This window comes from Equus asinus, chromosome 2 (assembly GCF_041296235.1).
Source record: "Equus asinus isolate D_3611 breed Donkey chromosome 2, EquAss-T2T_v2, whole genome shotgun sequence".
Classification (NCBI taxonomy): Eukaryota; Metazoa; Chordata; class Mammalia; order Perissodactyla; family Equidae; genus Equus; species Equus asinus.
Window position 1 is genome coordinate 165,247,575 of NC_091791.1, and position 24,286 is coordinate 165,271,860.

At 35.7% G+C, this 24,286-nt stretch overlaps 1 protein-coding gene across 32 annotated transcripts in view; it reads right to left on the reverse strand.

The window, feature by feature from the left end:
- Nucleotides 1-2,679: 2,679 nt before the first annotated feature.
- Nucleotides 2,680-24,286, reverse strand: part of HNRNPC (heterogeneous nuclear ribonucleoprotein C) — a 49,996-nt gene continuing 28,389 nt past the window's right edge. For 8 of the 32 annotated variants that reach the window (XM_014844431.3, XM_014844435.3, XM_014844436.3 and 5 more), the window contains 6 exons: nucleotides 21,192-21,306; nucleotides 20,550-20,597; nucleotides 4,195-4,355; nucleotides 3,557-3,670; nucleotides 3,153-3,313; nucleotides 2,680-3,053 (listed from right to left, as the gene is read on the reverse strand). In XM_014844431.3, the coding sequence (XP_014699917.1) occupies nucleotides 2,970-3,053; nucleotides 3,153-3,313; nucleotides 3,557-3,670; nucleotides 4,195-4,355; nucleotides 20,550-20,597; nucleotides 21,192-21,306 (683 nt within the window). In that variant the 3' untranslated portion in view covers nucleotides 2,680-2,969. The remainder of the gene's footprint in view (nucleotides 3,054-3,152; nucleotides 3,314-3,556; nucleotides 3,671-4,194; nucleotides 4,356-20,549; nucleotides 20,598-21,191; nucleotides 21,307-24,286) is intronic. The other 24 variants (XM_070503990.1, XM_070503992.1, XM_070503994.1 and 21 more) reach the window with 3 other exon arrangements.

Sequence of the window (24,286 nt, forward strand, 5' to 3'; positions counted from 1 at the left end):
TTGTATTATTTTCCTTTTCTGTTATACCTAGTTCCCTGTAAAACAAAGGCTTTAAAACACTCTGGTACTAATCTTATAATCCTTGCAAGTTTAAGATGTTGGGGTAACATCTGAAGTGAAATCTAGTGGGAACCCTACTTTCAAGCACTCCAAATTTGTCATCCATTCCAACCTGATACGTTTAAGTTAGCTCCTTTCATTGGTGAGATAGTAGCAATTTAGAAAGTACCCCAGCCAGTGAGCTCCAAATGTTCCATCAAAATTATATAGCATCAGAAAGAAATGTTTCAAAGTGATTTTTTTAATCATCCACCTTATCATTTGCCTTCCAATATTCACTCGAAACTGCATTCTTGAAAGCCTCCAGGCTATTTTCTTAGATTCATGGAATATTGAGAGAAAATCCATTGTCCTGAATTTTATATCTAATAAATGCATTCACCATTTTTCACTTTAAACCTTACTTCCACTGAATCGTGTATACAAGGCCCGTCTTTGAGATTGTCAAGTTACCCAGAATTCCCTCTAAACAATTATTAGCTACTCCAAAACTGCCAGGCCTAATCCTCTGCCTCTGTAATTTCTATTGGACCTACTCTAATCTCATTTCTCAGAGCCCAGGGTTAAGTAACACAATAGTGACTATAAGTCTACCATTTGATCAATGTCTTTAAGAACATTACCCTCTTTTTAAAAGCCTGTAATATCTGCGTTTGATTAGATTTCAAAAGACACGTAACTATACACTATTCACTTTGCTATAGTTTTGGCCTAGGGGCCTGAATTTCAAAGTACCTGTGACTATGCAAAGATAGAGTACTGTTCTCTTAGTTACATGGAGATGGTTAACTCATAGTAGCCTGAGACCTAGAGTGTGAAATGACTCTTCCCAATCAAGACAAACTAGAGATATCTTGATATTTTATCAATAACCCTGTGTGTGTATACAGATTTTCTAAGAGCATGTATCTTTTCTTTAGCTATTAAAACGGGTTTACCAGTTTCTGTCGATACTTGGTTTCATATGGAATTAAAATTAAACACTTTCAGGCCTAGACTAATTGGTCCAGTATCTTTTAAATACTGATGGCTAACATTATAATCTTAAACATGTTTTATTAGCATTTTAGAACTCTGACCCTTTCCTATAGGCATCCAGTTTATATTCCCGCCATGAATTACAAGCTAAAAGTGACTTTCTGTAACATATGAGATCACATAAACTCAGAAAACAGGGTAGGTAGAACTATTTTTAACCAAACTAACACACAAAAGCTACTTTTATACTGTAGATCTGGGATCCAAGGGTAGTCCGATAGTTCAGTCTCTTCTATTCTGCTCTGTTATCTGTTACATAAAATGACTTAGGAGATCCTTATAAATAGGACATGATTTCTGCCCATAGGAGGCTAGATATAAATGCCTTTGCTGCATGCTATGAAACAGCAGCAATGTTCTGGAGAATCCAAGGTTTTTGTAAATGATAAGAGTTCAATTCAAACTAAACTAACTATGTTTTTGTCCTGCTCTGGTAGAAAAACTGAAGTATAAAACAAATAAACTGGACCTTCTCAGACTAGGCAAGCATCACAAATCTGGAAGCTGTTTAATAAATCCATTGTTACAAGTTTGGGTGCTAACTAGTACCATGCCTAAAAATCACTGCTATTAATCAAGTGGGGGGGGGATATCAAAAAGTAGTTCATATGGATTAACTAACTGAAAGTAAACTAAGTGTATAACCCTCACTATGTTCTCAGTTACCTGGGAAGGCGCAGACTATATAGGAGACCACGAAAGAAAGAGCTTTCCTATTTTCAGTAATGTTGTTGAGGCATGGACTCAGAATCCAGAAGGTAACTGGGGCTATAAATAGCAATTAAGAGAAGAAAATAGAAGTTTCCTTCTCTAGTTGTTTCAATTTTCCGAAAATCTCGACATGTTTGTGCCTCTTCTATTTAAGGACAAAACAATTTAGCACATAACAAAAGTCTCAAAAAGGGTGCCAACTGGACCACAAAGCATTGATGAGAAGGCTTAAGTAGTTCTTGAACTTTTTCATTTGGGTATAAAAGCCCTTCTGCAAAAGAATCTCCACTCCACATCAAAGTTCTTGTCTCCTTAATGCAACACCCACCCCAATGAAATATAATTTGAGTAATGTATGTTGGTATGCATAATGATTATGACTCAAGGAAAAATACATCTACTACATTCTAGGGGTTTTGTAGAGGCCGCTGTGAAACAAAGAACTTGAAGTAAACAATTATAAAATACAAAAATAAAAAACCAGGGTTTTTTTTCTCCAAATTCCTGGTTTAATAAGGACTTGTTTATTTTGAGAAAAAAAGGTCTCAAACATCAGGCTGTTCACAAAAATAACCCACAGTATCAACTTTAGAAAACAAATCTTAAGACTATTACACTAATTATTTTTCTAGAGGATGCATTTGACATGCCAACTCTCATTCACAAAAATACATTGTTACATTTGTGTTGAACAGCCCCACACAGCACTCTTGTGTGGGGTATAACACACATACCTCTAACTCAAAGCTGCTCTCAAGGTGCTACTCAACTAATGAGATTGCCTTTGTAGTTAGGGAAGCAACTACTGAACTCATGTATGAATGGAAAGAACTGTACTCCCTGCATAACAAGAGATTATTTTGGAGACAGTTGATAAAAACCATACATCCTTTTTATTGTTAAGTCATAAAGAGGTATCAAAATTAAAAGCAAAAATTACAGGGTAAGACTTAACATAACTACTAGGAGCGTCAAAGGAAGTGAAAATGGGACTAGGCGCAGGGCAATATGAATTAATGAACATGGGAAGGACAAGGATGGGGAGAACAGTGAGCATGTGCTGAAGATACTAGGGGAGAGGATCTGGTGAAAATTTTGATCTTAGACAAGCGCCTAGGTAAAGAAATAATGGGACAAGATTTCTAAACCCCACTATGTGCTTAAGAGTCATCCTCGCCATTGGCGCTGTCTCTGTCATCCTCTCCTTCCTCAGCCTCTTTTTCATCATCCTTGATCAACTCCAGCTGTGAGAAACAGACACAAATAGGATGGAGTTAGAGGCACTCCATGTGTCCCTGATCCCCCCTCCACCACCTCTTTCTTTCCTTTCCCGTGGTTTTCACCTGGTCATCCCCCCGATCTTCATTATCATCATCATCCAGTAGGTCCCCCTCCTCAGCAGAGTCATCTGCACCCCCCTCAGACTCCATCTTCACATTAGTCTCATCTTTCTTCAGGGAGCTGCTGCTCTGCTCCTCTTCTGACTTATCATTCTTCATCTCTACTGGGGATGAGAAGGACAAGTCTGTCTAGGGGCCAAGTAATGTCCACAGGATGTAGACAATCCCCACTAATGATCATAGAACTGCAGCACAAGTCTAAATCCTCCCACACAAATGCCCTTCCCAATTCAAACTTCCCAAGTTTCATAATCAATTGCCTTATATCCCAGTATTCCAACATACACTTTCAACTAACTTAGGTAACTAACCCAACTTTACACCCAACAAGCAGCAGAACTATTTACCTGCTTGTTTGCTCTGCTCCTTTTCAATTTTTTCCAGGCTTTCCAGCAGAGAATCCACCTTTTGTTTTATCTGGGTCAACTCCTTCTTAATGGCCTGAAGGTCATCTCCTTTCACTTTAATACAAAAAAAATCCAAGATTAGAATCAAATGTACCAGAAGCTACCAGTTACCAAACACATTCCCACTAGACTATATAACCAGCAGCCAATGTCTCTGGGGAGAAATGGAGCCAGTCCCGGACTGTCCCAGTAATGAGGACCTTTGATCTTTTAGTTGGTAGTCAAAAACTGAACCTAATGTGCTTACTCCCTCAGCAGCAGTGTTCTGACTTCTGTAGACCTCAATTCTATTTTTAAGCACTTTCTGTACTGCTTTACTGACTAACATTATTTCATAAATTTAGTAAGGTGCCTCAACTCCCTAAAGTCTAATGACTTCTCCCAAATTACCAAAGTCTTAGGGATAGAAGGGAGTTAAGCGTTGGCCCCTTAATCACTATCTTCTCTTCCATTATTTTGATTACGCAAAACCATTTGTACAAAAACTGATCATTACTAGCTGCATTAACGAATTTCCCTATTTCAACTGAACACAAGAAATATCAGAATTATCACAAAGCTGCAATAATAATACATACACTTTCCAGACTTGGAAGAAGATCCTCGCTGTCCACTCTTAGAATTGAAGCCACTTTTGCCCCTTCGTGAGGTGTTTCCTGATACACGCTGGCGTTTTGAGGGCACTACAGCCCGAGCAATAGGAGGAGGAGGAGGAACACGTGCTGGGTAACTGTACATCCTATTGCGTAAAAGGAAAACAAAATTTCTTCACAACCAAAATTGAGTTAACAGATCCAAACAGCGGTGATCCAAACTTTTTACTAAGTTACTTTCATTCAAAAGGCCTTTATTCTTCAGTAATTTTAATACTGCAGTTATTTTTAAGAAAATACTACGTATACATACTTATACCCAATGATATGGTTGGCTGGCCTTACGCACTGGATACAAAAGGTTCCCCTGTAACTATGGCAGGAATAAAGAACACTACTTTTAAAATAAATGGCCTTTATCTTGATCTTACTCTTTTCATAACCATATAAAATTGCCAGTGTTAAAAGCATTTTTGCCCTATAAAAACAGCCATTTCATATTTGCCAGCTGGGAGGAAAATACCACTAGCAATTTTAAAAACATTTAAGCATAAGCTCTACTCAAAGTTCCAAGGAGCAGAGAATATTGTCTATCTTGTTCACCATTCACTAGTGCCTAAATCTACTGCCCAGCACACACGTAGCTCCCCAAAAATCACTGGTTGTTCAACTGCTGCTTCCACTGGATAAGTATCCCAGTGATTGCTAAAGAAACACCAAAAAGAGAGCTTGGTACTGACTCTTATATTTGTAAAGAAAAAATTCAAAATACAACAAAAAACTTCTTACATGGACATCAGTTCTAGAAACTCTCTACATTCCATGTTATTTTTACAAGAGCCTGTGGCAGCACAAGAAGGTTAAGACACAGCAGTAGGAAAAAAAAATTTTGTTAATTCTAGTTCTGCACCTTTTTAGCAACTAATTTAACTGCAAGGCCCAGGTGTTCTATAAAAAACAACCTATCAACTGCTGCTCTGCCTAAGTGGAAAGACTTTAATGAACAAATGTTATGTATTAAACAGCTCCGAAATTTTATAATTCATATACAACGTGATGACTCCCTCTTACATATCTCATTAGTAGCTAGTCTTCTCTGAATTTGTAACAGTCTCCAATCCTCCTAGTAGTGAAAACATTGATTTTACAAGCTCTCATAGATAATTCTCTCTTCTGCTCAACCCAGCTTAATCTAAAATGTTTCTTCCCTACTTTAACAAGGTAATATTTTATCTTTTCTAGGAGCGGCTATGAGAGGAACATTTCCCTAAATTAACAAAGAGCACATGTACAGTGCCAGACAAGTGAGGGCAGGATTTACTAATCTTCACTTAAGCAGTCTTTAGTCACTGACCACTTAACACTTTTCCCCTCGAAGCACAGGATAAACGTGCCATGAGTCAAAGACTCAACAATGTAGTAAAAGTTACAAAAGCACTCACATTACGTTTTGTTTTAAGCTCCAATAAAGAATACTTTTAAGTTTGAGTCACAGGAAAACAGAAAATTTATGATTCAGAAAGCAGGAAGCCCTTAGAGTTTCTACAGAGGTTTCTTCCCAGTAGACAAGCATTAGCTCAGCTGTTAATTAGTCAGTTTTAATCTGTTTATGGAAATTAATGCAAAGATACTTAGTAATATTTTATTATCAAGATTATCTTCCATTTTTACATAAAGCTTTTCATCTTTTGGCTCAAAATTTTCCAAAGTATAATGATTCAGAAACTACTCTCTTTTGTGCAAAATAATGATACTTTTCAAACAATTTCTGGAGGTAAACAAAAGTGAGGTATCCGTATCTTTGGGCATGAACACAGCTCATGCCCCAGCCCTGTTGGATTCCGAGATCTAACCTACCTCCCAACTCACTCACACCACATCAATGTCTCAACCAATGAGCTAGCCATTCTAGATTCCATAATACTTCCTGGCACTAGAATTTCCTTTTGAACCATACTATTTCAGCTGACTCAGATCAGATAGTTACTATAACGAAAATGAGGCAAGAAATGCAGTTTATTTTCAATCTACGTAATGGTCCCATGAACACAAATGGGAGTCAAACGCTCTAGTTCTTGGACAAAAAATGTATTTCGAAAGATCAACTGGTAATGCTGAAGGGCTTTTAGTGCCACCTAATTAACTCCTGCTCAGGCAAAATTGGACTCTTGAAAAACCTCTCAAAGATTCCTCTAAGAAAGTTAAGTAACCTTACTTTGTAGACCTTGCCTTGTAAAATGTCAAAGTGCATGAATGTGAAAACATAAGGAGGAGAAAACCATAGCTACCGAGATAATGCTTAAAAGTCAAAGGGATAAGAGAACAGCTTCAAATTAAGTAACCATTTTCCCCATGAGAAAGCCATACAGTAAATCACATTGGGCAACAACAGCTGTGGATCCCCTACTTATAAAGCCCACGTCACTAAAAAGTCTTCATGAAAGTTTCATTATTACCAGAGGAACAAGCACTAAACCTTAAGAGAATACGACTGCACCCTGAATCAGGAATCTGGACACTACATGTTGGCATAAAATCTACTCCAGAATAAAAGGGAATTAAAATACCATTTTGAAGAAATGAAAATATTTCTGGATGCACTTTAGCTAGCTTATTATCTGAACAGGTAAGACAAAGAATCTTGATCTTAATCTCCGAGCTAAAACATAAGCATTACAAGGCATTTATTAAATACACAAGTTGTCAAAGAAAAGCCTCTTAAATGACTAAATATAACACAGTGATCTTCTTTGGGTCTCAAAACCCTTGATTAATAATAACACAACTCAATCACTAAACCAAAGTAGAAACAACTACAATTAACATAGTAAAAATATACATTCTCCTGAATATATCTAATGTACAACAGCTGTTTCCTCTCTTAAAAAATAATTTTAGGCACATTAATTATAAAATAGGTAATTCTAAAAACCAACGGTCAGATATTGTTGCCCACAAAAATTTGAATAAAAAATGCCACATGAAATAATTTATAGGTGAGAGCAATCTAGTAAGATTACTTCCCCCCAGTACAATATTTATCAAATTCAGTTTAAATATGCAATCCCATTATAATTTCATTCAAGTGTTAGGAGGTATTTTCTTCTGCCTCATTTTTTATCTACAATGGAAAATTTTCAAGACACAGATTTTCCTGATGCCTCTGATTTTCCTAGAAAGGGACTGATTTTACAGGCTACTATGTTTGGGATTCAGAATGTCTGAGAATCCCTGAAATTGTCTGTTAAGATTCTGTGAATGTACCTATTTACAAAAAGTTAAAAATCGCTGATAGAGAAATTGAGGAATATTCCATTCCGTTTGAGCTAATCAGGACTAAGTCTAGAATACCACGTGCTCATTTCTGAGAAACATGCTTTTATATATTTAGAGAGGGACAGAGAAAAATATGTGCAAATTCACGATGAGATACAAAAGGAATGATTTTAAGAAAGTAAAGATCTCAATGAATATGTAACTGTAAAATATAGTCTGTGAGATATATCTAGAGGAAACCATGGAAAACAATGTGACATAAGTGCAAAAGTTACTTACGGAGTTTAAGAACCAAAAGAGCAGGTTTTTCCATTCTAGCTCCACTAATTACTAGTTAAAAGAACTCCCAAACTGATGACAGATACCTGCCTCACTCTGTCGCCACCAGGACTCACTATAGATTAAACTGTTCAAGAATCAAGGCCTTCAGTAATTGGTATCTTTGAACATTATAAAATGTATTTCTGGATATTTCTTTCCCACTCCTTATAAAATCTTCGATGAAACCGTATTTCAACGATTTACACAACTATTTCCCAATCTCTTTAAAAATTACCATAACTTTTTCACTGGACTGTAGATCTATAGTAGAACCCCTCAGTAGAGTTTTTAAATCTTGTCACCCCTTTTAACGTGCTAATAATTAACACAATGAAATTATTTTAAATGTAGAAGACTATGGTATAAAATTCATTTTAACATATAAACACTTACTAAAAACCAAAAAATTTTAAAGTTCACCCTAAAGTAATTTAAGTGTATTTCTTTAAATCTCAAAGCTTTATTCTATTTGAGTAGGCTATTGACTTTGCTTTAATTATGTAAGAAAAAAATGTGCTAAAAATGACTGTGTAACATGTTTAATTCAGGTTTACATTAAAATGAAACCACATGATGTCAAAAACTTACCCCCCAAAACCTGTATTCATGATGTAGTTGGAATTCTTGCTTTTGTGCTTAAAAATAACTAGCTACATTTTTATAATTTGTTTAATTTCTAAATAAAGAGACAACTTTAAATGCTATTTGTAGGGACCCCTCCACAAACATGTTGCCTTGGTGAGTCTGGGAGAAGCCAAACTGGATAAAACTGTTAACTTACACTTGTTTTGCTAATTCAATTTATGGATGGAGTGCTAATTACCAAAGTAAATGTGCACACTTGCACTTTATGTTCCTTAACTTTCTTCGTGCTGCCTTTATCCAATGGTTGTCAATTAAAGATCAGATTATCTGCATGAAAGTCAAAATTAAAAACAGCAAGCACTGCTCACCTAAATGATAAAGGGACTAAATGGTAAACCAGTATGCTCTATAGGATTATTCAATATATAGGGGCACCTAAACTATTAAATTTTAAAGACAACACAATTACGTAACTAAAGAAAAAAAAAGAAACACAGATTATCACCTCTGTGGGTTTAAGAACCCTGCCTAAAGAACAAAGATTGAGGCTGAAGAACACCACATACATTCCTACTTAGAAAGAGCAGCAATCAGCAGCCCCTACATATGTAGAACTAATGGTTTTGTCATCTTCTTTCAAAAAAACATTGTTGATATTAGTAATTAGCGGCACTTCTGCAAGTTCAAAGATACAATTTGACTGAAAACTGTACCACTGATTGATTTACAGCACCTTTGCAAGACAGGAAAAAACCAGTAAATTTACACACTCATTTTAAGATGCACCCAATTTTACAAATTTTAAAGTATGAAAAGCTGCACCTTAAAATTAAGAAAATATAGTGAATTGTCTTGATGGATTCATTGGGGAGCTATGTTAACACAAAATTAGATGTTTTATGGGAAGACACTTCCTAAATGAAAAATAATCTGGGCAATAATATGCAGGTTGCTTTGAGTCCTAGATTCAATTCTTTCAGAAACAGGACTGGACCCAAGACTATGTTAAGAAAAAAAAAATTAATCCCTGGCACTGCTTTCGTTTATAAAGCTTTCCATCCAGGTGATAATCTTTTCTAGATTCCTCAATTTCAAAAGAATTATAACATTACTTATTTGTCACGATGTTCTCAAGAAATTTTCCAAAAATAATGTCCTAAACTGTTAGTGTGGTCCAACGCCTGTTTTTAAAAAGCTGAAACTATATTCCAGTATTTATCAAGAATATTGTTTATAGACCATATGTTAAGAACATATAAGCTTATTCCTATATTCTCACTTATCAAGCCAGGTCAGAAGAGTAGACTTCTCTCCTTTCACTTACAGTAAGATTTCTTTCAAGGAGTTGTCTGAGAAACAGATTTGTGGCTACCAGGAGATGGGTGGAGAGAGGAGGTGACTACAAAGAAGTTTCTCGGTGAATTTATGGGCAGTATGGAAGTACCTTGATTGTAGAGGGGGAGACATGGCTATGCATGTCAAAATTGTATACCAAGAGTAAATTTTACTGTACATGAACGTTTTCTATACTGTCTCCAATTTCTTTCTTTTTACTCTCTCTTGAATCTCCTTGTAAAGTCTCTGCCTCCACCATTATCAAAACCTACCCTTGTCAAAGTCACCAAAGATCTCCACTTGCTAAATCAAAGGGACATTTCCAAATCCTATGACTTGAACTACCAATAACATTTCTCGGTTCATCCCTCTATAGTCTTTGGATATGTATTCATATAGCTTCCAGGACACTTCGTGCTTCTGATTTCTCTCCAATTTTTTTATTTGTGGCATTCTCAATCACCTTTGCTCCTCATTCTCATCTCCTCAGTCTTTAGAAGTTGCAGTTCTCCCGGGAACTCTATTTTCTATCTCTACTCATCCAGCATCATGGTTTTATGGACCTATAAGCATATGACTACTGTAGTCCCATATAAACAACTGCCTTAACATCTCCCAAAGTGGATGGAGCTTAACTTAACATCTCCACAACTGATTTGTGAACAGTCATCCCTCACCCTAGTTCCTCCTATGTTCTTCCCCATCACTATTTCCATAAATTCCAGGTCTCTACTTGTCCAGGCCAAAACTTTGGTGACATCTTTGATTCCTCTCTTAGCCCTCACATTGACCTGTAAAAAGCAAATCTGTCTGTATTAACTTCAAAATTCAACTACTTCTCATCACTCCCGTTTGCCACTGCCCTGAGGCTTGCCCAGATGACTGCTTGTCTAGATAATTCCATGGGTCATTTATTATCTATTCTTAGAGTAATCTTGTTAAAACGCAAATAAGATCTTACTCCTCTGCTAAAAACTCTCCAACGACTTCCCATCTTATTCAGAGTAAAAATTAAAGATATGCAACACCTTAACATGCTCTATATGATGTATTCAACCCATCCATCTTCTCTGAGGTCATCTATTTTCCACTATAGTACTCCTGGTGCACACAACAATGCCTCATAGTGCCATCTTAACAAGTATTTGTTGAGAAAATAAGTGACTTTCCTAAACTTGCCTCCAGGAAAGAACTTATCACAAATCCTATTATCAATAGGTAACAAACCAAACCTATCCTTGTAGCTGGAAAGCCAGGGGGACAGGTCTGCCTTTTTTTAGCTTTATAAAAACCAATGGGAGAGTTTTTCCTTAAGAAAATAAGATAAAAGTAAATTGAATATAATTACCTACCACAAAATTGAATCTTTTTTCAAGCTATTTATTACAAAATAAAAATTCTATCTTGTGCCTGTAATGGATGTGATTTGAGACCGTCATGTCATACTTGCTGTAAGGAAATCACAAACACAAATTTCCATAGATGAGTTTATCCAATAATATTTTTGTACCCCATCAATCTGTTCCCCTTGCTGAACTCCACTCATCTCACAGGAATAACACATTCATCACTGTAGGGTAATAAAGGTCCTGGGAAAACACTTCATCTGCCTGAACAAGTCAAACTCTATTTGATGGACTTTGTTTCTCGTTCCTAGAGTACAGTTCTTAAGAGGTATCAAAAGGGTACCTTCTTGCTTTCCCTGAAAACCAACATTACTGCCCTGGATATTCTTCCAATACTCCTTGTCAGCTTTGTTCAAAAACCAGTCTGGGTTCTCTAATTTCCTGCCTAAAGAGCAATCTTTTTTTAAAAAAAAGATTTTATTTTTCCTTTTTCTCCCAAAGCCCCCTGGTACATAGTTGTTTTTTCAGTTGTGGGTCCTTCTAGTTGTGGCACATGGGATGCCGCCTCAGCGTGGCCTGACAAGCAGTGTCATGTGCGTGCCCAGGATCTGAACCTGCAAAACCCTGGGCCGCTGAGGCAGAGCATGTGAACTTAACCCCTCGGCCATGGGGCCAGCCCCTAAAGAGCAGTCTTTAGTCATTACAATTCTCATACTGAACACTACTCAAAATGTATTGCACCCAGTAAGACACACTTTTCAGCATTCTATACCTTTACTGTTCAAATGAATAACTCAAGCCACATATGGCTATTTAAATGAAATTGAAAATTCACTTCCTCAGTTGTACCAGCCACATTTCAAGTGCTCAACAGCCATATGTGGCTAATGTCTACCACACTAACAGTACAGATATAGAATATTTATATAACATCACAGAAAGTTCTACTGAAAAGCACTGTTCTAGTTTGTTGCTTCCACAGACATTTATCTACTGCTTATAATTTCCAAATAGCCCAAAATTCTGTAATTTTTTCAGTTCTCTAACAAAATCATAATCCTTACAAATCAGTTAAATGTCCTTAGTATAAGACGATAGCTACACATCTCCTATAATCACAAAGCGGGATGGTGAAGCTATAAGACACTGCAAATAGTAACTATTTCAAAAATGTCAATATCAGATATTACATTCAGAATATATGAAGAAGCCTTACAACAAAAAAAACCCACCCAATATAAAAATGGGCAAAGAAAAAATACATTTCTCCAAAGATAAACAGTCAAACACACGAATAGTCAACATCATCAGTTTCTAAGAAAATGCAAATCAAAACCACAATGGGATAACATTACTTACCCTCAAAACAAAATGGCTTAAATAACAAAGAGATAATAAAACAAATGTTGGCAAGAATGTGGAAAAAGAAACTGGAATCCTTATACACGGCTGATGGGAATGTAAAATGGTACAGCCGCTTTGGAAGACCGTATGGCAGTTTCTCAAAAGGCTGAACTTAGAATTATTGTAAGACCCAGTATTCTACTCCGAGGTATATACCCAAGAGAAAAGAAAACATATGGCAATACAGAAACGTGTATACAAATGTTTACAGCAGCAGCATTCAAAACATGGAGACATCTCAAATGTCCACCAACTGATGAATGGGTAAACAAAATGTGCCATTATTCAAACAATGGAATTCAACAACAAAAAGAAATGAAGTACAATACATGGTACAACATGGATGAATTGTGAAATATTCTAAGTGAAAGAAATCAGTCACAAAAAAACCGACATATTGTATGATTACAGTGATATGAAATGTCCAGAATAGACAATCTATAGATAGAAAGTGGATTAATGGTTGGTAGGCTTGGGGATAGAGGAAGAATAAGGGATGATTGCTAGTAAGTAAGGTGTTTATTTTTGGGGTGATGGAAGTTCTAAAATTAGACCATGGTCATGACTGCACAACTCTTAAAATACTAAATATGTGAATTATCTCAATAAAGCTAAGTTTAAAAAAAGAAAAAAATTAACAAGAAACTTGACAAAGTCTATCCAGATGAAGAATGTTCTGAAGTAGATTCCTAAAACAGCAGAGGCTACCCTTCGGATCAGGTAATAATATAACCAGAAGACCACTTAATTCAAAGCCATATAGCAGGTTTTCTGATCCAGGCTCAAATGATTCCCCTTCAAAGAAGTATCTCCCACCTACTCAACAAGAGTTCAGGACACAATAAAATTAAGAAAACAGCCCAAAACGAATGCTACGTAAAATAAAGTTTAAGTGCAAAAATATCTGGTTTATCTTCAAAGTATATTCGTAATAATCTATGCCCTCATCTAAAATCTTCCTGGCAACTATAACATGATCAGATTCCCACAAGAAAGCCATCAACACAGAGGCTTTGACCAAATGCAAAATTTCTTATGCCTAAAATGACATCTAAAATCACCTAAAGCAGCATCTCTCAGCTTTTCCAGGTAGCCAGAACCCTCCTGCTCTCAATCACATGCCTTTCCGAGCAGATGGTCTCACTCAATTATCCAAAACCTCAAAATCTAAATATTTCACGTACTCTTCCTTTATGCACATATACAAATGCTATCTCTCAGGTCCAGTGCTGCTCAGGAATATTAGAAAAATGGAGGAGGAGGGAGGCAAGATGACAGCTCCTCAAATTCCATTAAGATTGGGGGAGGGGGGGAGGGTGTCCTCCAATCCAAATTCTGTTTTTAGACTTCCTAATCCAAAACCTAAAACTTTGTGTGCCTACAACAAAATTAAGGGCTCAAATATTAGTTGAAGGAATATGATGGTTAGCCTCTTTCACTTGTCTTGCATTTCAATGGAGACTCCTCCAATACTGTATTTCACCTCAACTACCTTTCTCCACTGTCTACCAGGATACCTTCCTGGAAAAGATCTGTAGGGTAAGTATCAACAGCAAAACTGCTTATTTCCCAAAATTGTAACAACTCAAACCCTCCAATCTCCCTTCATGTAACCTTTAACAGCATAATCCTAGTCTTAAAAGATAAAATCTCAGCTATACTTCACTACCCTCTCCTTACAAAACATCTGGTCTTACAACTTTAACCCAGTAAATCACACCAGAATCAGTCTACCTCAGAAATTGCTCTAGCTCCCCTCCATTCCAATGTGAACTACTGAACACATCCCTTTTCCCCTCCAGTTTCTTTTCTAGCCATGGGCCTATTTCTAAGCTATCTCTGCCTAGAGGACACAACTCCTTAATGCGCCATACAAAGCCCTTAGGACCAACATTCTTTCCAATTACAGCTGGCTGCTTCCCCAAATCCACGAGGGATACTCACAACTCCATATCTTTATTGCAGCTGTACCCTCTGTCTCTGCCTAAAAACCTCCTACTTAATATCAAAGTCAAGTCCAAATATAGCCCTTTGTGAAGCTACCCTGGGGCTCTTTAAATCTTAAAGAGGAGCTTATAGCCCCAAAGGGTGACACAATTCATCTTTCTATGAGACAATCCTGTTCAATGCAGGGGACACAGCAACCCCTATTAATTTCACAGCACTTCTTCACTGTATAATACAGTGCTTGTCATACATGTGTTCTATTTGATCTGTAAGTTGATGTTATTTCATTCCTCTATTCATGGTACACTGTCATATCTACTTAAAATATTTAGAGTAGTTAACAGAACTCTGAAAAATTTCTAATGAAAGAATTTTTAAAGTCCAGTCACTTACACACTTTGTTTACACTATTATTCATGTACCATATGCAACATGTGGTAAGTTATTTATTATAAAGTCCTCAAAGACCACTGAACTAAAACCAGGATCATTTTGAACCAGATCTTTTGCTTACCAGGTGTTTACCATGTATCAGCTATCTACCAGCTAGCTGTATTATCAAATCTATAGTCTATTATCAAACCTGATTAAGCACTTTGTTTCCTGTGCTCCCAAGTTCTCTATAGAACTACTTGGTTGTCCATAAGTGAGTGATGTTTCTTTCATTTAAATTGAGATATGAGTCACATACCACAAAAGAAACCCTTTGAATGTGTACACCACAGTGATTTTTAGTAAATCACAAACTTCTGCAATGATAATCACTATGTAATTCCAGAGTATTTTCATGAGAGATCTTGTAAGGGAAAAAAAAGCGGGACTAAAATTGACTACAATCTACAGAAAGTCTATCGGAAAGCTTTTTCTAAACATGAATATGGTTTTATACTTAAGAAAACACTGTAAATATCTGTGGTGCAAATCAGAAAGCACTTATAAATCAAGCCTGATTATAATAATGCCAGGCTAGCTGTGACAAACATCAATCCATGTGTACGTCACCCTACCTAAGAACTTTCAGATCTACTTTTAGTGTATGTATTCCAACCTTCTTGCCTCAAAGATAAGACTTCTCAAAAATTATAGCTTTAAGCCTGTGTATCTCCAACAATGTGTAAACTCTTACTACAACACTTTTGGGGGTGACCGTACATACTGCCTTCTAATGATCAACAATTTCAAAAGTGAAGAACTGAAAACTAACGTGGAGATTTTAATAAATTAGAGCAATAAATTTAAGAATGAAAAAAGAAATCACTACTAAGTATTTCAAAGAAACTGCTCACACCAGAAGTCCTCCAGTAAGAACTGCTCCAGCAACAATTTTCCTAGAAGCAACAAAATTCTCAACAGGACACAAACAGAATTGAATCTTTGTCAGGAGTTTGTAACTTAGCAGACTTTCAATATCAACAACTAAGGTTTTGCACACAGGGATGACTTATGCAATTCCCCTAGTTTTACAAAGCCCCAGTGAATATTCATTCTAAAACAAAAAGCTGCTTCTGGGCTTGTATTCCTACCAGAAAAAAACGTATTGCTTAACCAATCTTTCAGTAATTATAAACTATGTATGAGAGTTTACAGCATTATTTGAAGCAAAGCTGACAGTGTATCTGATGTTAGATATTAATAAATCTATCTAAAATGGTAGGTTCACATTCGCAATTTATACTAAATTCATCTAAGAACTTCCAACACCTACGTCATCAGGAATGGTCTAAATTAAGAATAAAAAGGCCTAATTTACAAAAAAGGTAACTTAGTGGAAAAAAAACCCCTAATAATCATCATTTGGGTTTTTCATCATTGAAACGTAAAATTTAACCACTGAAATAGAGACTACTAAAATATTAACAAATACATTTAGTTAACTTTGGAGGAATAGCATGATTTCTGATAGTCTTATTTAAATACTCGGAATTCAAAATTCTACAAGAACAAGATGGCAATAGCAAAAACCTGCACTAGTTCTTCCAAACTAAGGGAATCTTTAATGATCATAGGTAACAGTTCTGAACTTTTTTCCCCACTCCCCCGGCCCAATGAAAATCAGTAACACTACTGCAGTACAGGTGGTAACATCAAGCCTATAAAATCCAATCCTGTGGTCTCCTTTTCAGAAGACAGCATATTAAAATATAAGTAGCTCAGTTAAGTTTTTAAGTTATGATTAATGTCCAGTTTTAAAGGTATTTACAAACTTTCGGATTTCATTATTAACACCCACGGGAACGCAAGCAAAAATACAACTCACTCTAATACTCCTAACAAAACACTGCTAATCACCTATTTCCTAATATCAAAATATATGTTCCTCCTTACAAAATATCTAATGCCTACATTCTTCAAATTTCTGTCAAGTCAGGCTAATGAATGACTGGAATGCATAATACCTTTATGAAGGATTCTGGTCTCCTCTCTCACTGCCCTCATCCCCTCCCCCCTAAAAAAAGAACAGAACCTGAATCCAATCAAGCCTTCAAATCTACTCATCAATTCACAAGAAATATAGGTAGCAGAGGAACACGCTAAACAACACAAAAATACAACCTGCTTCAAGCCTGTGGCAAAGTGAGATTAAGGAATTTTATTATTTTAAGTATAAACAATATTGTGCCTATATTTATAAAAGCAGTCTTTTACTAATATATTATTCTCTTTTATATATATTTGAATTTAAATGTTTCATAACAGAGTTAAAAAAGTTGAAATAACTATTTAAAAAGGATGTCTAGAAAACAAACACCAACCAGACATTCTTCATTTCACTATGCATTATTAGTTTGGAAGACTGCTGTCACTCATAAAGAAGCCTCGTTATGCTAGAGACGTTAGTTTTTAGAGGGAGGAGTGGTGGGGTGTCCATGATTCCCTTCATTTGGTTATTTAGTGTCAAGAAAATTACGTAGTAATAATGTATGTCAATGTTAATAAAATATGGCTAGTAAAATACTAATTCAGAAGTCTAATTTTCAGTAACTTTAGCATATAAGAAATCTGGAGATTTTGATAATAAACAGGAATCCTCATGCTCTAAAGATTGGGAATTCATTCTATCTTTTTTTTAAAACATTGGCACCTGAGCTAGTATGTGTCGCCAATCATCATCATTTTTTTCCCTCTTCTTCTTCTTCCCCCAAAGCCTCCCAGTACGTTAGTTGTATATTCTAGCTGTAGGTCCTCCTGGTTGTGCTATGTGGGGATGCCGCTTCAGCATGGCCTAACAAGCAGTTAACAAGATCTTGTCTGCACCCAAGATCCAAACTGGTGAAACTGGGGGGTGCCGAAGCAGAGTGCATGCACTTAACCACTCGGCCACGGGGACAGCCCCGGAATTCTTGATTATCAATAGTTATAATAATATTCTGGGATCATTTACAATGCAATTTCTTATTTTTTATGTTTCTTTTAGTCTTCATAGCAACTCTATTACCAGGCATTATGACGACTTTGGTCATAGCCTTCTTTGCTAAATAACAAGTCTTTGGATTCCTAAATTGTTCTTCTCTCTGCTCCTTATCAGCTAGGTAGTAGAATTCAAGATCCCAGAAAGCTGGATAATAAAGAAATGCCAAATTTATGTCCTGAAATGTTTACGTGAATTTCATATTCTTAAGGGTATGACTAAAGGACTAAAGTGACTAGGCAGATACTGATTTAACCCCATTTACAAAGGAAGACCCAGAGCCTTCAGCAAATCTCAGAGCCAACTTCTCATCATCTTTTAACAAAGAATCCAACATAGTTGATTCAGGATCACTATGTTACTAACTAGAAGAACAAAAATCTTAACCTTGTGAATAGAGTATCTTCACGATGACTTCTAGAGGAAACTAATACCATTTTCCTGAGTAGTTTTTCCATTCTTGACTAAACATGTTCATTTTCCCACCAAAGACTTCAGTACCACACTTCAGCTACCACCTAGTTGCTCCATTCATCATCAAGTCTTTTTCTACTGTCTGAGATTAGAATGCAAGGGGGAAGATATTACTTTTCACTGACACTTTAATATCAAACAATACATCAGATAATATCTAAAGGTACTCTCTTGTCTCTTGAAAAACTGAAGACTGAGGCCAACAGGGGTGCTGTCACCAATTTCTAGGACCAAATAGCAGTGGTAAGAAATTTCAAGCTATTTCTGCAAACATATAAATTTCTTCATTATTCCTTGCTTATCTCTTTTTTTCAATTAACCCTTTCAAAATTCCTCACATAAAACAATTTTTTCCCAAACTTATTTATTACAGTTAAGACGATAGGGATGGTCAAAGTTTCGCTGCTTCACCAAGACAACTAAAGTAAAACTTTAGAGGACTATTCTCATGAAGATAGAAGTCTACTCTTTTAAAACGTTCGATGCACTCAATTTAAAATAAGAGTTTCTTATGCTGGAGTCCACGATACCCCAGAAATTATCTCAAAAATTCAGTGTATTAGAATTTTTCTAAAAGGAGCCATATCAAAGAAATAGCATAAGAATCCCAGAAATAACATTACTTCTTCGTTCTTTCTTATCAACGATTCTCCGCCCTGCCTGGACATTAGAATTCCTTGGGAAGCTTAAAAAAAAATACACCAATATTTAAGAGTCTATTTAGACCAGTTGTTTAAGAATTCCTACAAGTGTAACTGGGCATGAATGTTTTTTAAAGGTGGCCAAGAAATTCCTATGGGCGGAGAGAGTAAAGGACAGTTACTTCAGACAAACTCACTAGGTTTCAGTGCCTTCAAGTTGTTCAACCAGTGACCAAGTTTTCAGTGGCAAAGAGATGCCCAGATCTGTTCTCTCAACTGTAAGGTCTGCCATGTTAATATTTTCAAAGTACAGAAATCATTAGTTTTCGAAGTATGTCTTCAAACGTAGACAAACATAAAAATCTGAAAAAAATCTCTGCAAATGAAATAACCATTTTGATGATGCACAAGAGACTGAAATCACACAACCTTTATACAGCATTCAAGGACTTTTATAACGTAGATTCAAACTATTTTGCCTGTCTTATTCTTCTGATCTTTTGATGACTAGCTACCATAGTCTATGTGATATTTCTCAAATACATCAAGTGTACACAATCAGGTCTTTGCTCATACTGTTTAGTGGCTGACTTAATTCCTTTACCCAACTCCCTTGGCAAGACTGATCAACTCAATTCAAGTATTTCCGATCTGTGAAACATTCCCACATCAAGCTATTACTTCTATTCCAAAAGCAAAGACTGATCTAATCAGAATTCTTAAATACACATTAAGGTTTCCTTAACATGCATAAAGACCAATGTTATCAGAATGCCAATGAGATACTCATAATTTTTGCATATCATGCCATTCTCTGCCAACTAATTCCTACATCATGTCTAAATCCACATTCAAAGCCATCCACAAACTATCCCTATATCTTCCAATTTTCAATTTTATTTCTCATGACTCTCCAACAAATACTAACTCTGTTCAGAAGGCACATGAAGAAATCATCATTATTCCAACCTCCTTGCCTTTCAGAATCATATCACTACCATGCCAATCTACAATACAAATCTTAACACTTTAACATTCACTCCTAAAGCAATTTGTATTGCTAATTCATTATAAATACTCATTGTTTCTTATTTTGTTATTAGTTGGTTTGCTCAAAGGAGACTGAGATTTTCAAGGTTAGGGATCATTTTTTAGCTTTGCTGTAATCCCCTACAATGAAAACCCAAGTGACAACTATACAAGAGGGAAATAATGAAGAGAAGATGGAACCACTAATTAAGTCCCATTTCATCATCAGGCAAGTCAGTCAGTCCTTACATTTATTTGACACAGAAATTAAAACAAAAAGAAAACTGACTTGTCTCAAGAAAAACTGTTAGTCCACAAAATATTGTATATATCCCCATATGCCCCGACAATATATAAACTGATTCTCTGAAATCAACAGAAATGTCACCCTTCCTAGTCTACTACTGACGATTTGTGGGAAAGTATTTTTCGTCCTTTTGGCAGAAAGGGAGGAATTTGTATGAAAATGTTTGTAATTACAAAAGGGAATATTAATTATCACAAAATAGAAAAATAAAATGGTTCTCACTAGATGGCTTTTTACCAGAATAGACAAAAACATCCTTAACATACCTGTCATAATAATCCCGTTGAAAGTCATAGTCCAAGTCAAAAGAGGAGCTGAAAAATAAATACCAAAGAGGATCAATCTGGAACTGTTGATATAAATTCACAACAGCAGATGGGAAAAACAAAACACAAACCCATGCCAAACCAACCACAACAAACAGATCAACAGTTTACCATGAAATAATCCCCAATCATTCAAATAATAGATCACTAAATTCTAATCACTTTATTCCACTGGACATTCAGTGGCCAATTGCAAATGTAGGCAAAAGTTTGCTAAAATTTCAACACACAACATAATAGCTAAAATAAGAACAGTGTAAAGTACAACAGTAAACTAAACATTCTTATGCCACCCTCCCTCCCTTTCTTACTCCCTAGCTTCTTAGAAGATTTTAACTCCTCTTGCAGGATTTCAATTCATGCTATAAATACCAAACTACTCTTTAATAGTACAAATCTCAGGGAATTCTAATAATTCTCTGGGAAATGGGTGAAAAGGAGGTACATTAACACAAAATTAATAAAGCATTACTTTTACACAGATAAAACACACTACAGTTAACCCTCCCCACATCCAGAAAACAGATAGAGAAGATGCCCACTGATGGACACAATGCAGTTATAAATAATAAAGTTCCGGACCTGAGTAGAGGGGACGGAGAAGGGTGTTCTGGTACTGACCCGTACATCTCCGCTGCAGATCGTTTCACACCTGCTTTTCCTCGGTTCACTTTTGGCTCTGCAGCCAGATTAATATCTGAAAAAACAAACCCCAAAATTTTAATGACAATTGGGGGGGAAGGGGTAGTAGATCTCAAACTACAGCTTTTAAAAGCGAACAGTCATATAAATCAACAAAGGTCTAACAATGTATATTATCTTTCCTCATACAAAAACGCTCAAGAATTTTTACAAGGTTAGGACTCTCTTATGTTCCACAGTAAAAATGTGTTCTTTATTCATAACACATTTTGTCTTTGGTACCTTCCACCATTAGCTCCAACTTCAATGAAACTCTCATCATTTAGAACACTCACTCTGCTCACTCAATTACTATCATAGGAGAAAGGTATCAACGACTAACAGTTGCCCAGAGATACAGGGAACCCCTTAAACAATATTTACATGCGCGTGTGTGAGCACACACACACATACCAAGAAAAGGGAAATAAAGGAGCAAAAGGAAAACAAAATCCTAGTTTCCAAATACAACATAATTTTTAAAACACCTATTCCAGAGTAGCAGGCTACTTATCCTGCCACCCACTGCCGATCAAACAGGAGTTCATAATCTCCCTCTTGTTCTAACAAAAGACCCTATTTGCCAAAAACCAATTAGCCAAGAGCTAGCTCTCCAAAACTAAGCTCATCAAATGACCAACTGAAAAACAGACTTTTACTATACTGTTTGCTAAACACCCTTTATGAATAATCTTCAGAGTTCTTGGTTCACCAAACTCATTTCTAATCTTTACATCTAATATTTATAACAACCTTGCTTTTACAGTGTTAACTTTGGACTCATATAAGCTTTTATAAAACTAAAGATATAATTAAATTTTTTAAAAGTAATTTTAAAATGTTAAAACAAAATGAAGCAGAACTAAACTATACATCAAGTTGATTACACAACTTTATAGAATTATTTCATGTGGTTTTAAACTAGAGTGCTGAGTCAGTATCCAGAATAGAACACACATTAATAAAAAAGAGGCTCAAATCTAAAATTGCATTTAATCATCTTAATTTTGGTAAAAATACAGGCATGGTTATTTTGAAACTACAGCACAATACACATATAAAATTGCATCTTTTCTTTTCTTAAAAAATTATTGCCATCAGGGCTGCCCCAGTGGGGTAGTGGTTAAGTTTGCATGCTCCCGTTTGGATCCTGGGTGTGGACCTACACACCGATCAACAAGCCATGCTGTGATGGCAGCCCACAGACAAAAAACAGGAAGATTGGCACAGATGTTAGCTCAGCAACAAACTTCCTCAAGCAAAAAGAGGAAGACTGGCAAAAGATGTTAGCTCGTGGCAAATCTTCCTAACTCCTCACTCCCTGAAAAAAATTACTGCCCCCTGTTCTGCCCAGTGAAACTAGTCAGAAGTGATTAAAATTCAGAAATAAACACTGCTAGTGTTCAGACAGTGGTTTCTAAATAATTACCATTAAAAGGAGCCACGGCTTTTAGGAAAAAGTGGCAAAATTCCAGGTTTAGGTCAAGACATATAGACCCCAGACCTGGAGTATTTTGTGGTGCCAGAAAGCAAAGAATGCAAAATTACACGAGCAAGGTCTCAAGGACACAGGAACACCCTTGATGGTGAACCACTGGCCAAACAGACAATATTTTGGGCTCTAAAGAATAATTTGCAATGGACTAAAACTAAATAAAAGCAATGATTATATTTAAAGGTCGCTACAGTATCATTTGAAAAAGATTTATCCTGCCTTTCAAATGTGAACAGCATTTCAGAAAAACTAAGTATTAATGAGAGAAGTTGCAAATTTTAGAAAAATTACAGTTAATAAATGCAAGAAGAATTAGAAAAGCCACTCTTTTGCAACCCCTAATGAAATACCTAAGGGATGATCACCATAAGGTGAAAAATTCATAGGGAACTTTACCATGGATGAGTCAGGATGTAAAACCTGAACCCACAAACTATTCTTAACATCATTAAAAACGGGAAAACCATGTTAGGCCACTTGATGTGATATAATATGAAGTACATAACGCTATCCATGATATATTTTCACCAAAGTAAATAGAATCTGAATTGAATCAAGTCTCTAGATCTGCACAGTCCAAGACAGTAAGCTGTTAGCCACAAGGGGCTATTCAGCATTTGAAATGTTTTTTAGTCTGAATTCAGATGTTTTAAGTGAAGTATACACACTGGATTTCAAAGACTTCGTATGAAGAAAGAATACAGAAATACCCCAATCATAATTTTATACGATTACATATTGAAATGACAATATTTGGGGTATATCGGGTTAAATAAAATATATTAAAATTAATTTTACCCATTTCTTATTACTTCTTTTAATATGGGTATTCACAAACTTAAAATTAGGTATATGGCTCACATTATATTTCTATTGGATAGCACTGCTCTAGATCTACCAGTATCGGACTAAACAGGGGTAGAAAAAAATAAATGACATCACAAGGAAGCAATCAGTACACAGTGTGGGAAATACTAAAGATTTCTTCAACAAATAAACGTGATGAATCTTTAAAATGAGAAAGGAAGGGATGGGGAAATTCAGATTTAAAGACATCTAAGAGGCAACTAACCAAACGCATATGTGGACATGGATTAAATTCTGATTTGAATAAAGTCAAGTTATAAAAAAAAGTTTGAGACCAAGAAGAAATCTGCATATGGACTACTAGATAGTACTAAGGAATTACTGTGAATTTTTTGTGTTAATTACTATAAATTATATTATCATATAATTTACAATCATCAGTGTAGTTTGCATTTTGTTATTCTGAAGTCTTAAAAATACTCTAAGAAACACTAAAAAAAAAAAAAAACAAAACCCAAAAGACAGAAAAGAAACACTGATAGATAAAAACAAGATTAGTCAAATGTTGTATCTGTTGAGCTAGGTGAGATGTATCTAACATACAGGTTCATTACATTCTTCTCTCCATTTCTGTGTTAGAAAATTTCCCCAACAGTTAACAAATATAATAAAAACCTGACTTTAAGACCTCTCA